The sequence below is a fragment of the Montipora capricornis genome, chromosome 3 (assembly GCF_036669925.1).
Source record: "Montipora capricornis isolate CH-2021 chromosome 3, ASM3666992v2, whole genome shotgun sequence".
Classification (NCBI taxonomy): Eukaryota; Metazoa; Cnidaria; class Anthozoa; order Scleractinia; family Acroporidae; genus Montipora; species Montipora capricornis.
The window spans coordinates 10746970-10761969 of record NC_090885.1 but is presented as its reverse complement, the minus strand read 5'-3'; the positions used below and the strand labels follow the sequence as shown (position 1 = coordinate 10761969).

Here is a 15000-nt window from a genome sequence, read left to right as displayed (position 1 = left end):
ACCATTCTGAGGCTACCAAGGGAGCCTGAATTTTTTGGCTACCACTGGATTCGAACCCATGATCTCTGCGATGAATGTGAAATGCCATGTACCCACTCAGATCATTTATTCCTGTGAAGAACTCTATGAAAATGAATGCATATTTGAAGTGCGGGTTATAGACGAATGAGAGAAACGATCCTTGCACTATAATGGCTGGACATTTTAAGCAATTGTTTCTCATAGAAACCTGACAAATACTGTTATGCCTGCAGGTGGATTCACCAAGTCCTTCACAGGAACAAAATAAGCCCAAGAAATTGACCTGGTCCCAGCTGAGTGGCTTCATAGCTCAGTTGGCAGAGCAATGCACCAGCATATTAGAGGACATGGGTTCCAATCCTGCTGGCAGGAGTGACCTGCCTTTTTTAGCCTAAGAAGAGACAATATTATTGTTGCTTAAATTGTCTATAGCCCACACTTCAAATATACATTCATTTCTTCAAAAATATTTAAAGAAACTTGGTAGTGTTCTACATTAATTTAATTCTTACAGCTACATGTATATTTTCCAGTGGATGATGCTATCCACCCTGGGGTACATAGAGAGTAGCCTAAAGGGCAGATAGGCCTTCAGTATTGGGTGATACAAAGACTGAAACAATCTTAATAATGTTCTCCTTGCAATAAAGTACTAGTCGCTAAGAATTGTGTCAATACTGATCTACCTTTAAAAATGAAAGGAGCTCAATTTCACACCACAAGTCACCATCCGAAAAACTGGCAAATTCCAGGTTACCATTTTCCTTTTTGTAGGGTATGGCACAGACTTCCTTGGTGTGCATGCATTCTAAACATTTGTCAATGGTCTCTGAAAACTCATTGTCTCCTGGAAAAAAAAAATTATAATTTATAAAATCAGTCATTATTTTACAGTGAAGAATATATCTTTCAATGGTTTTTCATACAATACAGCTTTAATACATATAGGACAAGATTTGTATGATCATTCTACCTTAAAATCAAAAGAACTGCAGCTTCCCACTGTTTTACACACTCCATTTGTGGTGTTTGTGGATATCATTCATTGACCAAATGAAGAAATATTGGAAGATTGTGTAAGGAAACCCTTGTAACCATGGCACATACATGTAGTGATACAAAGAGTTGGATTTTGGTGCATCTGAAGGAGGCAATGAAGCAAGTGCATGGTGGCTGCCACATAGAGATGGACCACAACACAATAAAATCCTTGCCCCAACCTCTTTGCAATTACACTATGTGGATTCTTTAATATCCAATGGTGTAATATAACAACAAGGGTTGCAACAAGGGCCTATGTGTGTATATTCATTTATTACCTGAGAGGAATGTCAAGATTTTAGAAATTCAGATTGATGAACATTACTTAAACAGCAACCAAAACATGGGTGTGTACCTTCATGAGAAGACTTAAAAAATCTCACCATTTACATGTAAGTAAGTGTCACGTTTCTCAAGGTAGTCTTTAGATATCCGCCTTACGATGCTCAGTCTTGCTCAGACTGGGTACTAATGAAAACCATGAGGTGCGCGATAGTCTTTGCACATCTGACATATGTCGTCATTCAAAATGGTGCAGAAAATACAGACAGCAGACGAAAAAAAAATCTCCAAAAAGGTTACCCTAGAAACCACAGGACACAGGATTATGAACTGCATTCTCCTTCATCGAACGCAATTAAGTTAGAACTTTCTCCTCAATTATTTTAAGACCCTCAGTGTTTATCCAGACGGGGTAAGGAATTGCTACCTCCTGCATGGTAATCTGATATACTCTGCCACCCTGGCCAATCAAAATTTGCTTGTAGACTATTTAACATAATGTCCATCTACTCTGGGATTCATGAATTGACCCCCATTTAATCTATTTTCAATTTAACTGGTGCAAACATCTGTGCCCCTTGGACACTGTGTTCCATTTTAATCTGCACCCCTCTTCCCACCCCCCCCCCTCCCTCCCCCCCTCCAGCCCCCTGCAGGTACTGGAAAGCATTTTTTTGAATTTTTTAGTTTTCCTTGTCCTGTAAATTTTGCTTTACGTAAGCTGTGCTCCGATACCTGCAGAAGGAAGAGGTCAAGGAACAGTTTCATCAAAGAGGCTGCCAAAATTTAAATCTCAAATGCACCGATAAAGTGACTCTTCCGATTTTAGGGGCTGCAGGTAAAAAAAAAAGTGGGGTAAGGTAAGCTTACAGAATAAATTAATATTTCGCCTTATGAAAGCACACTACGACACACTAAATTTAGAAATTTCTCTTTAGAATGGCCTACATATTTACCTTCGCCGATCACAAAATCTTTTTCGCTTGTATGTGACACAGAATCATCTTGATAAAATATTTTCAGTTTTACTATACAAAGACAAAATTATATTAACACTTGAGAAAATCATGCTTACATAGCTACATGCAGACCAATGATATGTTGCCAAAACTAACTCTCTCATCAAGACGTTTTGAGCGACCAAATTAAAAACGCAAACAAAAAGAAAAGACAAAATAACAAATAACCTTTGCACAAGGAGCCGTAGTTGGGTGTTTCTAATCCAATTCCTTTTCGAATTATAGTTCTTGGGAACGCGAGGCACCACTATCGTCCACCATATTCCACCTTTATCATCCGCCATTTTGGAATCTTCAAAGCTTTCATTTGATTGGCTTTTGGAAAGAAAGTTGGCCAATAGCAATTGACGTTTCACGTCCTGTAAAATCGAAACAACATGCAGACTTCCCAAGAAAGAGTAAATTTCCGCAGATTTTATGGCTGAAACGAGCTGTGAATATGGTCCGGCATTTGGACATCAATTACGTGTTTAAGCATCCTTTTGAGAAAGTTACTCGCGCTTACTTCAAGAAGGTAATGAAGTTGCCCCTGTCGATCGGTGTCCATGCCTTGTTAATTTCTCTCAGTCACTTTAAGCTCGGTGTCTGACGTTTGCAGACTGCAGACTAACCCTAAATCACAATTATTGAAAGCTAACCGTTTTAAAATGGGTTCTTAGACTTAAATACTGTTTATCAGCGCTATTTGAAATGGATGCTTAGACTTAAATACTGTTTATCAGTGCTATTTGTAGCAGTCTGCAGTCTGCAAATGTCAGCTAGACACCGTTTTAAGCATAATAGGCTTATTGCATTTCCTTTTCCATAATTAACAACTTCGCTATGGAAAGTTGTGACGACTCGGGCTGAAATGAAATTCTAAACTGCTTTTCAAGGGTGGACATGTTGTTTTTTAATTTAGGAAGCTCTAGAGATTAAGGATTGCTAGGTTGGGGACACTCTGAGGGCTTCATTATTTTTTACTAGTGTTTTCTGAAGAAATCACCTCATTATACAAGCACCTGACAACTGCAGCAAATCTTAATAACTATTCATAAAAGATTGAATAATTTGGCAACTCTCAATTCATATTCATATCAAGATTGACATTAAGGTAGCTAAAAGAAAGGTAAACATTCTTACATGGTTATTAATAATTATTGTCCAGTGTTGTCTTGTTTCTGACTTGCCAACCTGATGCAAAATTGAATTTTTACCCCTAAAGGAAATGTGGGTGGGGGATCGGACTGGTGATGGATTTATATACCATACATATCACATGCAGTCTCATGGTGGTTTCAGCTCCAACTAATGTGTATACCCGAAAAAAATTCGCCAAAATACCCAAAATTTATCCAAATATACGCAAAATTAATGTAAACATTGTATACTGTATACCTGAAATTCAAAGAAAGTGCTATACCGAATACCAGTATTGAAGCTGCAATATACTCTATACCCGATTTAAAAGCCCCTGTATACCATATACCCAAAAACCCTGGCCGACCTTGTTGAGTGTTGATTACCAGGATTTAAGGTTGTAAGGCGGGCCTATGGTTCGTTGTCCTTATCCGAGAAAACTTGAAAGTCTAACCATTTGCAAATGAAATTTAATACAAAGACAGCACTTTCCCCTCAGTTATTTAAAGACCCTGAGTGTTGGTGTGACTGTTCTAAATTTGAATCTGTGATATCCCACATGAAAGTCTGATGCTCAACCAACTGAGCCACTGATCCTCGGTCATCCTTTTATCATCCTTTTCACAGAGATCTTTGATCACAGGGGGTGATACTTATCAGATTTTACTATGGCTGATGGCAGACAATTCTAATTTACTCGTCAACTTGGGGTGTCCTGGGACAGAGTAAAGTCTGGCCGGTTTTAAGGCCAGTTTAAGTGTCAAAAGGGTTAATTAATGGGGATCGTTTTTAGTGAGTGATTAATAGCATGTGACATTTTCACATTTTTATCATGTACACAGTATTCTTGTGGAAAGGAGACAAATGTAACAGCCATAACAGTCTTGGAACATAAAATAGGTAAATAGATAAGTACATGTAGCATTTATATTGTTTCTTTTTTTTTTTAATGAACACAAAGGCAGATATCTGTTTACTCCTGATAGGCTAACAAACATCAGGAAATCAAAGGTAGCCAGCCTGTTCTATGTTCTCAGTCAGAACAAGTCCTAGGGACTCATCAGAAGCATAAAGGGCAAAGCTCATAACATCAAGTTAAAAGCATATTGATAAGGCACCTCTGGCAGCCACTATACAGTCCATGTAGCTTGATCTCAGCGTCACAGCCAGATGTAATTAGCTGTGAATAGAATAAGGGGAAAACCGCAGTACCTGAAGATAATAAAGCCCTTGAGACAGGTTGAGATCGTTCAATTTAGGTCCAGTGGTTAGGGCGTTGGGTTTTCATGCAGTTGTCCCGAGTTCAAATCTCATTCAAACCTGGTTTGGATTTGCTTTTTCATTGTAAATAGCTAAGTGGTTGCCTCCTGCCAGATGGGGTTCTTAATCATGTTTGTGTTAAGGTTGAATTTTGTTTGAATTGTTTCTTACAGATTATTAAAAGTGGGTTTCCTGTTAACTAGAGTGATAGCTATGTGCACTTCCACTATAAACAAAGCATTTACATTTACATTTTTTTAGTTCAGACCTCACATATGATGGGAGGCTAAAATCTTGCATGGTAATCAAACCCAAGACTCATAGATGAGAACTTTTCACTTCACGAAATCTGGTTGACAAAAGTTATTTCTCATCCAATTCACTTCACGAAATCTGGTTAACAAAAGTTATTTCTCATCCAATTACATTATTTTAGCAGATCAGATAGGTTTTTTTTTTGTTTTTTCAAAATACTTCAGCGAATGATAAAAAATGGTCAGCAACCTCTCCCTTTGTTTTTTGGAATGGAAAATTGATTACTCCCAATGAACTAACACCTGATCCATTGAAAAGTGACAAAGTAACCATAAAACCATGTATTGCAACTTTTCAAGTCTCTTTGTTTATAGACCCAGAAACTGCAGAGGAATATGTAGTGAGAAGAGGCGAATGTGTCAATGTTTTACCAGGAATTCTGAGAAAGGTACAGTAACTGTATTAAGGAGAATCCTATGTATAATGAGTTCTAACTTATATTCTGAAAAATATAGATGTAACAATGAATAATTCGTTGTGTTATTCTTTTTGTCAGGCCAAACATTTTAGTCTAAAATTGTGTGAATCCATCTTTTTAGTTTTGTCCTTTTGGAAAGATTGAAGTAGAAGAGGAAGCATGGCTAAATAAAAAAGAAAAATATTTACGCCTTCATTGTTATAATCTGACATGGTCGAAGTATGCTTCTCTTGAAGAGTTCAGTTGTTACAGAACTTGTGAAAATAACCCTGACTGGTATGTATTGTTCACTCTGGTTGGTAAGTCTTCAAAAATAACTGACAACATCACAAAATCTGTCTGTGTCATTAAAGCGGAAAGCTGGTTGGTGTGTGCTTATTAAATAACTATCATGATTTTTGAGGAAATTTAGCCCTGTATCGTTCCACCTGGCTCTAAAATGGGAATTTCCGGTTGAAATTTACTTTCCCGAGTAAGAATCGATCCTTTGTATTGAGATCTTGCAGTGTATCTAGGAGTCTACATGTAGATCGTAAAAATATTGCCACAAATGAATTTTTGGTGCACATTTTGTCATGTCCCATTGCTCTCAGTGAATCTTTGACCTTATATTGCCTTAATATGTGAGTTTACGCAGCAATTACATTATCTTGAACAATGACTAGACAAAAAAAAATTATTTAGCTTTAATGTATAAAGATGAATTGTTCGGAATATTTGTTTTATATTTGGTGCATTTCCTTGCCGTTCTCTTCCTAATAACAGTGTTACTTAATGGCCAAATTTGAGGTCGTGTTGAGGGAGTAATTCTTTAGCTATTCCAGACTGCCATATTTTCATTGGCCCCTACGATGAATAGCTGCTTTTGTTATCAGGGCTTGGTGTATTATTGTATCATCTGTTTTTTCGTCCTTCAATCACATACCGCTTCTGGAAAGCTACAACGGGGTCTCTCTGTGGAGGAGGTGTGCATAATATTTAATACTCTCTTTATATTTTCAAATAATGAACATTCTTGTAGTCGCTCTCAACGTTCTGGCTTATGCTCCAAAACTTGAGTTGGTGGAAATTAACACTCCATGAAATTAAGGTAATCAAAATTTTAGCGATTCGCGTTAATTTCCTGTAACAAAGTCGTCGTCATCTGATTTGACAAAATGGCCGAAAACGCATCTTAAAGAACTAAAGGCTCTTTTTCCCGGATTCCTTAGATTATTAGAATCCCCAGGCAGGAGCCGTCTTAGACTCTTTTTCCCGGAAAATCATTCCCGGGCATTCCAAGAAATTGCTGCCGCGGCGAAGAAAGACTATAGAGACATTGGATTGCGCTCGTTTCGCCCAAACTGAAAACCCATTCGCCCAAAGGGAAATTCCATTCGCTCTTTATTAAGATCTGCACGTGTTTTTTTCCTGGTTCGCTTAGGACAATATTTGAACAGCGTGGCACCATCAGTGTCTTTGGAATTGGCTCCTTGCTTGGTGGAATGTTTGAAACTTTTGCATACACATTTTTTCAACGTGAAGCTGAAAAGGTGAGGACGAAGTAGCAGCGCGACCACTGCTTGCACTTTGTGTTGTAAGAATTCTGGCTTAGCACAGTAATGAAATTGGACTTACCTGAAAGACCAGGTTTGAAACCGCAGCTGTCGAATCTATTTATCGGCCCAGCTCCCTCTGATTCATTTTACCGACAATAAAGTGGTAGAGCCTCCGAAATGGCAAGGAGAAGACATAGGTTCGACTTGTAACCAGCTATCCGGCCATCACTAAGATCAATGGACTTAAATTACGTACTTTATTTTAGTGTCAAGTCTTGTAGCGCGGGGGCACTAATTTGGTACACTATACTTTGAAGGCCCGTCCACACTAATGCGTTTTCGAAAATCTCCCCTCTCAAAAACTTAATTTCGGCTCCCTGAAAACGGATAAGAAGATCTACGTCCACACTAATGACTGAAAACGGAGTTCTAAAGATGCGTTTTTGTTACCAGGCTATGCGTGCACAGTTTCTTTGCCCTAATGCGCCTGTGTTCGATAGCGCCAGCAAAACTATCGGTACGTTTTGGCGCCAAAAGTGAGGCATCCACATGATTATGACGTCACATGTATTCGAAAACCTCCGTTTTCACACTAGAACGATAAATCTCCGTTTTCAAAAGTGCCCACTTTCAAAAGCGTATTAAAGAAACCTCCGTTTTCGTGGATCACCGGTTTGAAAACGTCCGTTTTGGATCGTTTTTTGTGTGGACGGTCAAATATAAACTGAAGTTTTCGAAAATGCATTAATGTAGACGGGCCCTCACTGTGTGGACCCGAGGGAAGCAGAGTCCTGGGTTTTTCCCGAGACGAGGTCGAGGAAAACAACAGGATTCGAGGGGAAACATAACTAACTTTTCCCGAGTGACCAGACAATGAGTGCCTTGTTATATATTATCAATCACAGTTCTCGTTTTGTTCATTGAAAGTCTAGGGATACAACAATATACTTTGAAACCAAATCAAACTGAACTCAACTCGAATCAAATTAATCTATGATTTTTGAGAAGAGGGGTAAACTGGAGTACCCGGAGAAAAACCTCTCGTAGCCCGTTTCTCGAAAGTCCCGAAAACTTTTCGGGACCGGAAAGCCATTTGTGAAACTGCCAACAAACTAACATCAGAAGAAAGCTTAATAAACGTGGTTTACGATGAAAATAATTGTGTTTTCCTTTTAGAAAGCGTCAGGAGGCGCTAAGAAGTGAAACCACCGAGGGTTCTTCTATTGAATTTGAGCGAATTTATAGGGTATGTAGATTTGACCGATTTTCGTGAAATTTCACCAAAACCTTCCAGAGATGATGACAAACGAAAGTGTGTCGAGAAATTCTGATATTGAAAATATTTTTCCGGTGGGATCGCGCAACACGTCTCGCATACATTTAGCTACTCCAACCTGCGGATGCGGATATCGAGACAACCAATCAGAATATCGAAAAAGCCTGAAACTAGCGCCCGTACGAATTTTTCCCGAACGACACCCGCGAAGTTGGGAAGTAACCTTAACGTGTTTTCACGGTAACAAAAAGAAAAATAACTGTGAAGTTTAACGACTTAAATCCTCTCCGTTCTTGAAATACAAAGGGAATCGCGAGACCCGAAAATGGCCCGTAAAGTTTCGGGACTTTCGAGAAACGGGCCCCTGAGGAGAGAACCCATATATGACGCCGACTCTTGGAATCGAACCCGAGTCACATTGGTTGGAGGCGTGTGCTATCATCTCTCCGCAAACCATCCTCCCCAAACTGTGCTCGCCACTAGTAAACTCGCCAGCAAATATGAACCCGAAGTCGCCACCACAAGTGATAAAAGAGCAAACAGCTTACATTTTACCTGCTTCAGTGTAGACCTTCTTCACCAAGAGGGCAGGCTGGTCACAATCCAGTTCAAGTATATACCTGAGGATAAACTTTAAAAAATAAAGAGACGCAACTATCGCATGGTACAGGCTCGACGTTTTACTTATTAGGACGAATTTAACAACAATTGAACTTATGCTTTTCGATTACTGAAGTTGTGTTCAGGCATGAATGTGCCTGATGACCACGAAGATTTACAATAATCGCAAATGTATGATCAGTTAAATTTTGTGTTGATTTCGACTACCACAGAGCAGTTTCCATACAGATATAGTAAAAGTACGTTAAAAGGTTTCTGAAATAACAAAGGTCGTGATTTTTTACTTTGCAGGGCTTTGGAATAATGGAAGATCTTTTAATGACAATGAATCAAAGATGTACTGAAAGTTACAATGGTGAATACTGGAAAGAAAATTCTTGTGACGATTAACACTCGAGAAGTTTGTATGGTTGTCATTATGTTCCATGTCAAAATTGAATGAAATTAAAGATAGCTGTAAAAGTAAAAGTGTTTCAAACTAATTTGATCGAAAGTGAGATGTTCCAAGATTTTGATTCAGCCGGCGTTGGACGAGGAGAGGAGCGCGAGCAAATGCAGGACGCTTCGTTTTCCCGACAGAATCGAGCTGTAAGATCCACCTTTTGTGTCAATGTTGCAAATAGAATTGTTAATTGTATTGAAATGAGCTTTTGGCCAAACTCTCGACGAAGAAAGCCCTTTAAAAGGGACGCACCCATGAGCTGGTGTGCGGACCGGAAACTGACTGGGAACGAGAGTTAAATCAATACGTTCAGTCTCGCTCAGTTTATTTGATTATAGTAAATGACAAAAACAAAAATAAAGCCATTATCAAGAATAAAAACATGAAAGCATTACATTAAAAAAAATTCCCAAGAGTGACGGAAACTACGCATACTGCGGGAGGGAAAGATAGATATGAAAGACTACATAGCGCATCCTTTTGCAAGCTTCACAGCATTGATAAAGCTTTTGTACGGTGCCACTACCAGCTGCTGTATTGAATAAGTCTTCCAGTATCGTGCCTGCGATGGCAGGTAAGTTGGAATTGACGCAGGAATCCGAGCGAGGTACAGCCGGGCTGTCAGTCCAGAGTACAGCGCTTTTTCTAAGTCTGCCCAGGTTGTTTTTGTCCAATCGATGCCAAGCTTCGCCTTGATTTCATTCCAGTACTTTCTAAGCCTACGTTGAGTTGTGGTTTCGACATGACCAATTCTATCGACCTATTTAAAGCAAGAGGATAAACGGAAGGTAAAATACATTTACTTCTTGACTTAGAACGCAGTGAAAACTAAAAGATGACCGGAAACCGTTACTTCATGATAGTAAAGTAAAGATCTCGTTCAGTGGACCCATTCTTGCCAGTATAAGCACAGGCCCCCCAAGCTCAGTGTGAGGGAAAGCCAACGTGGCCTACAATTATATACGGATTTGTATGGGAATCCCGAGAAAAATCTTAAGAAGATAATAGTATGAAAAATCTTCGGTTGCCAACAGTATTATACAAAACCGTTGGCAATCAAGAAATTCAAAAATGGCTCAAATCGCGTTGAATCTGAAAAAAGAAAAACAACAAGAACAAACAAACAAAACAAAACAGAAATGATGCGACCCGCAATGGCAATAAGGTAAGGCTTTTAACTGAGAATATGTTCATATAATTATCTTCGTAAGTCTTGAGATTCCCATAAAAATCCCTATATGTTGTCTTTCTCTCAGCTGAGCTTGGGCTGCCTGTGGTATAAGGCGTTAACTTTCTGTTACGATTCAATTTAAAGTGGCAAATTGCAAAATATTTGAAGTCTTTAAACAGTTTTGCTTTGAACACTGAAGAAAATCTAAAACGCTTCTCTTGGAAAACAAATACTCGTCCGGAAAGCGACCATTCCTTCGATTCCTTCCTCTAGTAAAATATCTTTTTTCTTAATTTTTGCACGTGTAAGGTAAAGTCCGCTACGAGACTAGAAGGCCCACCAGGCCGGCACTTATCTCCGGTTTCTGTAGCATGAAGCGACTAGGATTACCCCCCCCCCCCCACCCCAACTCCACACTACAACGGAACAACACTGGGGAGAATTGAGTTCTACCTGTGTATTGACATCTCCAAATGATTAGACCCTCTAGTGTTCTCGGACATTGACTTTAAATCGTCGGCCCCTTCTCACATCCCTTTTCTTTTCATAATCTTGTGTGACGTAAAAGAACCCACACAGTATTCGCAAATAGTAGGGCATACGCACGGAGTCACGTTTCCCGGTGTTGGGGTCTGTTCTCTGTGGTATAGTTGAGGGCCATAAAGTTAGAGAACTGTAAAAGGTTGATTGCGTCTTCCTCTCTAAATTAACTTTTGTTAAGTTTCCTTTTGTTTTCAAGTGCTTAGCTTATTAGTTTTTGATCTTGTTTCGAGTATCCTTGCTATGAGATCGCTTGGGTTTTTTTTTTCTTTCCCAAAACATTTGTCACTCTGTGAAAGATTTAGTGATCAACGCTGTGCAGCCTGTACCTGACATGCGCATGACTCTTTACCTGACTGTGACAACTGTAGCCGCGCTGAGACGCCATGCATCCAATCTTCGCCCAGCTATTAATTGTAACTGTTATTGCAATTGTCCCTTCTTAAAAGTGAAAAATTAGTGCCTTATCATCATGTCGTGATTCATTACCTGCCAAATACCGCCGTAACCCATGCTATGCGACACAAAAACTGGTGATCATATGAAAATCTTGACCACGACAGCTTCAACAACAGACGGACCTTTGGCTTTTACTGTGCAGATCGAGTTTAAGCAAGTCTCTGCTCTGCTTCCGGAGCATGATCTGTTTAAAAAAGGGGATAAGAATTAAAGCCAAGATATGACGCGCCCCGAAGCTTACGACTGAGAATGTAAGAATGTAATCTAAACATATAGCCTCGCGATATTCTTAAATTTTTCTGATTATTACAAGTCTCTGACCTTGGAAAGTGTGCACCAACCTCCCAGAAGCGAAATTGTTATGAACGGTGTGAATGCTCTGAAAAATTAAAATTTTATCGTTACGATGAATGCGTTGGATGGATGGATGACCTATATATTTAGCATAGGTTTTCATATGTCGGGAAAATCCCAAACGATCGGGGATTTCGCAGTTTCCCTACTGTCCCAGATTTTCGCGACTAATGCAAACCATAAATCAAAGACATCCCCGATAATCTGGGATGTTCGGGGACGAATCGGGAAAATAGGAAGCGTTTCTATTTGCCCAAGGTGTCCCAGATTTTTGCGATCGTCGGCGATCATTTCTGACAAATTTGTACTGTCGGAGACGCCGGCGCGCGATTGCCTTAGATCGTTACTAGCTTGCGTAGCAGGCGTTTTCTGCGGGAGAGATGCAAATTCTCTCGCCCCACTTTTCGCGCGGCCAGAACGGTCTTTCACGTCCCCCCACGGAAATTAAACGCTTGCTACGCAGGCTAGCTCGTTACCAATTCTTTAAATTGCAACTTTTCAGTTTTTTGCGCACTACCCACTTTCCGCGAGGAAAATCGGAGAATCTGGGACAGGCGTCTGGTAATTTTCCGATACTCGGCAAATTCTGGGACGGTCGGGAAACTACGAAATTCGCGCTCGTCTGAGATTTTCCCGACATATGAAAGCTAAACTTAAGCACGATAAAAAATTAAAGCTACAGAGCTTGTATAAAATATTAAAATAAAATACTGGAACAAATTAAGATAGTAAGCTATAGTGACACTAAAACAAGCTCGCTATTAAAATCTGGTATCTGTAAAATATGTTAATACATGCTAAAGTAGTTATTCAATTAAATATAAAATCGCTATTTCTGTGGGATAAGATGAAAACAATTTTAGTGTAAAACGAGTTTATTTGGGAAGCCAACAATATTTCTGTAACTGGTTCCTGGCTAACCCAATTTATTGCTACCACTTACTAGTTTGAAGATTGTTTACATTACTCATTAACACGAACGTTTTCCACTATAGATCGCTTTAATCTAACCTAAAATCATTCAGATAGTGAAAAAAACTTAATATTTATTAACCATTTCCTTGGCTTTTGTGTTTGTTACGATTATGATTTGCGATTATACAGGTTCATGTGTTCGCAAGATTGTTTTTACATCACATTAATGTTTAGATTTTATATTACAAACCCTGTTTTGATTGGTCACTCAACCTTATTGTGTAAATAGTTCACCCTGAAGTCAAAATAGATACATTTCGTTTCCGAGGAAACAAAAAATAAGCAGTGTTTCGTTTCCGGACTGAGCAACTCTTGGGATGATGAGAAATATCCATAGCGGCCCGTCTTGTTCCATTGTAGGAGTTACCAGGAGTACTTATTGGAGTCCTAGGCTTTTTTCTTTGTTTCGATTTTTTTTATTTTCAGCATTACCCCTGGGAAAATCCAGTTACAGCGCTTTCAATACCATTCTCGTCACCAGAGCCTTGGATCCACCCAAGGCTCTGGGAAACTCTATGTCTGCGCCGTAGGGTTCTTATAGCCAAAACTTTGCTATTTGAACCTTATTGCGCCTGTTCACTTCTCTTGCTAACATGAAGGCACCAATTAAAGACGCTTTTGATTGTTCTTCACGAATACTAATGAGAAGACACTTTTTTTCAGGGTTCCCCAGAGCTCTACTCTCCCTTTGTCAAGAGAAGAGCTCTGGAGTCCAGTTTCCTTCAATACCACTCGACTCAGTCCCCTCTGTTTTTGTGTGACACGTACGACAGGCAACCCAGTTTACGCTCAAAGAGCGTCCAGATTTATAATTCTCTTCGTAATGTTGAGAAAAAGTGTAAAATATTTTAAAATCCCAGCGCAGAAACTTGTAAAGCATATGGTTACTGGTTTTGATTGGAGTCAACGCCTTAACAACGGTTTTGAAAGTGAAGTATTCTACGATCGCAGTCAACCATATGGTTGGGTCACCGAATGTGGACTTTACCTGTTGTAAGAAAGGAAAGGAAAGGAAAGGAACATTATTTAAGTGTCTATTCTTCTAGGGCTGTAGAGCACTAATCCGGGACACTGTAAATTGAAATTAACAAGTTAACGCAAATGAAATCAAATGTTGGTTTTTGAGGAGAGGGGAAAACCGGAGCACCCGGAGAAAAACCTCTCGGTGCAGAGTAGAGAACAAACAAACTCAACCCGCATATGACGCCGAGTCTGGGAATCGAACCCGGGCCACATTGGTGGGAGGCGAGTGCTCTCACCACTGCGCCATCCCTCCAGCACGCACCATCCCTGCACCACCACCGCCATCCCTGCACCAGAATTTGTTACAATGTGGAAAACCTGGGATACTTGCATACCTGAAAGTTCTTCTTACAATAAAATTGATCACTTTTGCACATAGATCATGCTTAAGGTAGCCGGATGGACTTAATAATAATTTCAATTTATAAGAAACTTTATTCTGCTAATTAATAACCCCAGATTCCCCTTAGAGTTTTAATTTACCACTAGGCTTTGTGATGTTATGTTATTTCGCTTCAATTTTAATATTACCATGATTTCATTTTCATTTTCGCGCTATTGTCAGTCTTCCTGCGGTATCATATCTTTTGCTCGAGAACACGCGCTCTCGTCTGATACAGTGTACGAAGGTAATAGGAAATAAATATCTCCCTTGCAAGACTCAAACTTTAAATACTTTTTTTCTTTTACAGAACATTCTTGTTGTACAACGTCCTTAGAAATGCAACTAGAACCCGAGATAGCCCGTGCACAGGCTCTCCATTTAGGTTGTTCAGTTATTCAGTCGATTTGCTCTTCAAGGTCGCGCGATCAAAAATTGACTTTGACCTCGCGCCATTGAAGAACAAATCGACGTGATCATCTGTTGAAATAACCTAAATGGAAAGCCTGTCTGCAGGATAGAGCATGGGATTAAATTGAGAAAAAAAAATCGCAACGATAGAGTCCCTTCCCATTTATGCAGTACATGTGCACGCACAATACTTACACGGTTGGCTAAAAAAATGGAAGACGAAATTGTATTCAGCCCACCTTCTAACGGCTTCACTTGAAAGACTTGAAGACTACAGTTGCCGAAATTTGATCGGAAATAAAGCGTGTTACCAAAATCATCCATGGATTTCAA

General features: G+C 39.5%; 2 protein-coding genes and 1 long non-coding RNA gene across 4 annotated transcripts in view; 1 reads left to right on the top strand and 2 right to left on the bottom strand.

The window, feature by feature from the left end:
- Nucleotides 1-2652, bottom strand: part of LOC138042149 (uncharacterized) — an 83752-nt gene extending 81100 nt beyond the window's left edge. Inside the window, exons 1-3 of one of the 2 annotated variants that reach the window (XM_068887954.1) lie at nt 2532-2652; nt 2301-2372; nt 708-868 (exon numbers count right to left, since the gene is read on the bottom strand). In XM_068887954.1, the coding sequence (XP_068744055.1) occupies nt 708-824 (117 nt within the window). In that variant the 5' untranslated portion in view covers nt 825-868; nt 2301-2372; nt 2532-2652. The remainder of the gene's footprint in view (nt 1-707; nt 869-2300; nt 2373-2531) is intronic. The other variant, XM_068887955.1, reaches the window with a different exon arrangement.
- Nucleotides 2653-2688: 36 nt separating this feature from the next.
- LOC138042153 (PRELI domain-containing protein 2-like) lies at nt 2689-9378 on the top strand. Its single transcript, XM_068887960.1, has 6 exons — nt 2689-2877; nt 4325-4382; nt 5372-5445; nt 5597-5751; nt 6899-7007; nt 9202-9378. The coding sequence occupies exons 1-6, from the start codon at nt 2803-2805 to the stop codon at nt 9298-9300; spliced, it is 570 nt and encodes a 189-aa protein (XP_068744061.1). The 5' UTR covers nt 2689-2802; the 3' UTR covers nt 9301-9378.
- Nucleotides 9379-9660: 282 nt separating this feature from the next.
- LOC138042174 (uncharacterized) overlaps nt 9661-15000 on the bottom strand; it is a 6225-nt gene continuing 885 nt past the window's right edge. Inside the window, exons 2-4 of the long non-coding RNA XR_011130948.1 lie at nt 11844-11901; nt 11553-11706; nt 9661-10112 (exon numbers count right to left, since the gene is read on the bottom strand). This is a non-coding gene — a long non-coding RNA (uncharacterized lncRNA). The remainder of the gene's footprint in view (nt 10113-11552; nt 11707-11843; nt 11902-15000) is intronic.

Coding starts and splice junctions, on each gene's coding strand:
- LOC138042153 (XM_068887960.1), top strand. CDS start 2,803: ATGGTCCGGCATTTGGACATCAATTACGTGTTTAAGCATCCTTTTGAG. Junction 4,383..5,371: donor AGTCTTGGAACATAAAATAG/GTAAATAGATAA, acceptor CTTTGTTTATAG/ACCCAGAAACTGCAGAGGAA. Junction 5,446..5,596: donor TACCAGGAATTCTGAGAAAG/GTACAGTAACTG, acceptor CCATCTTTTTAG/TTTTGTCCTTTTGGAAAGAT.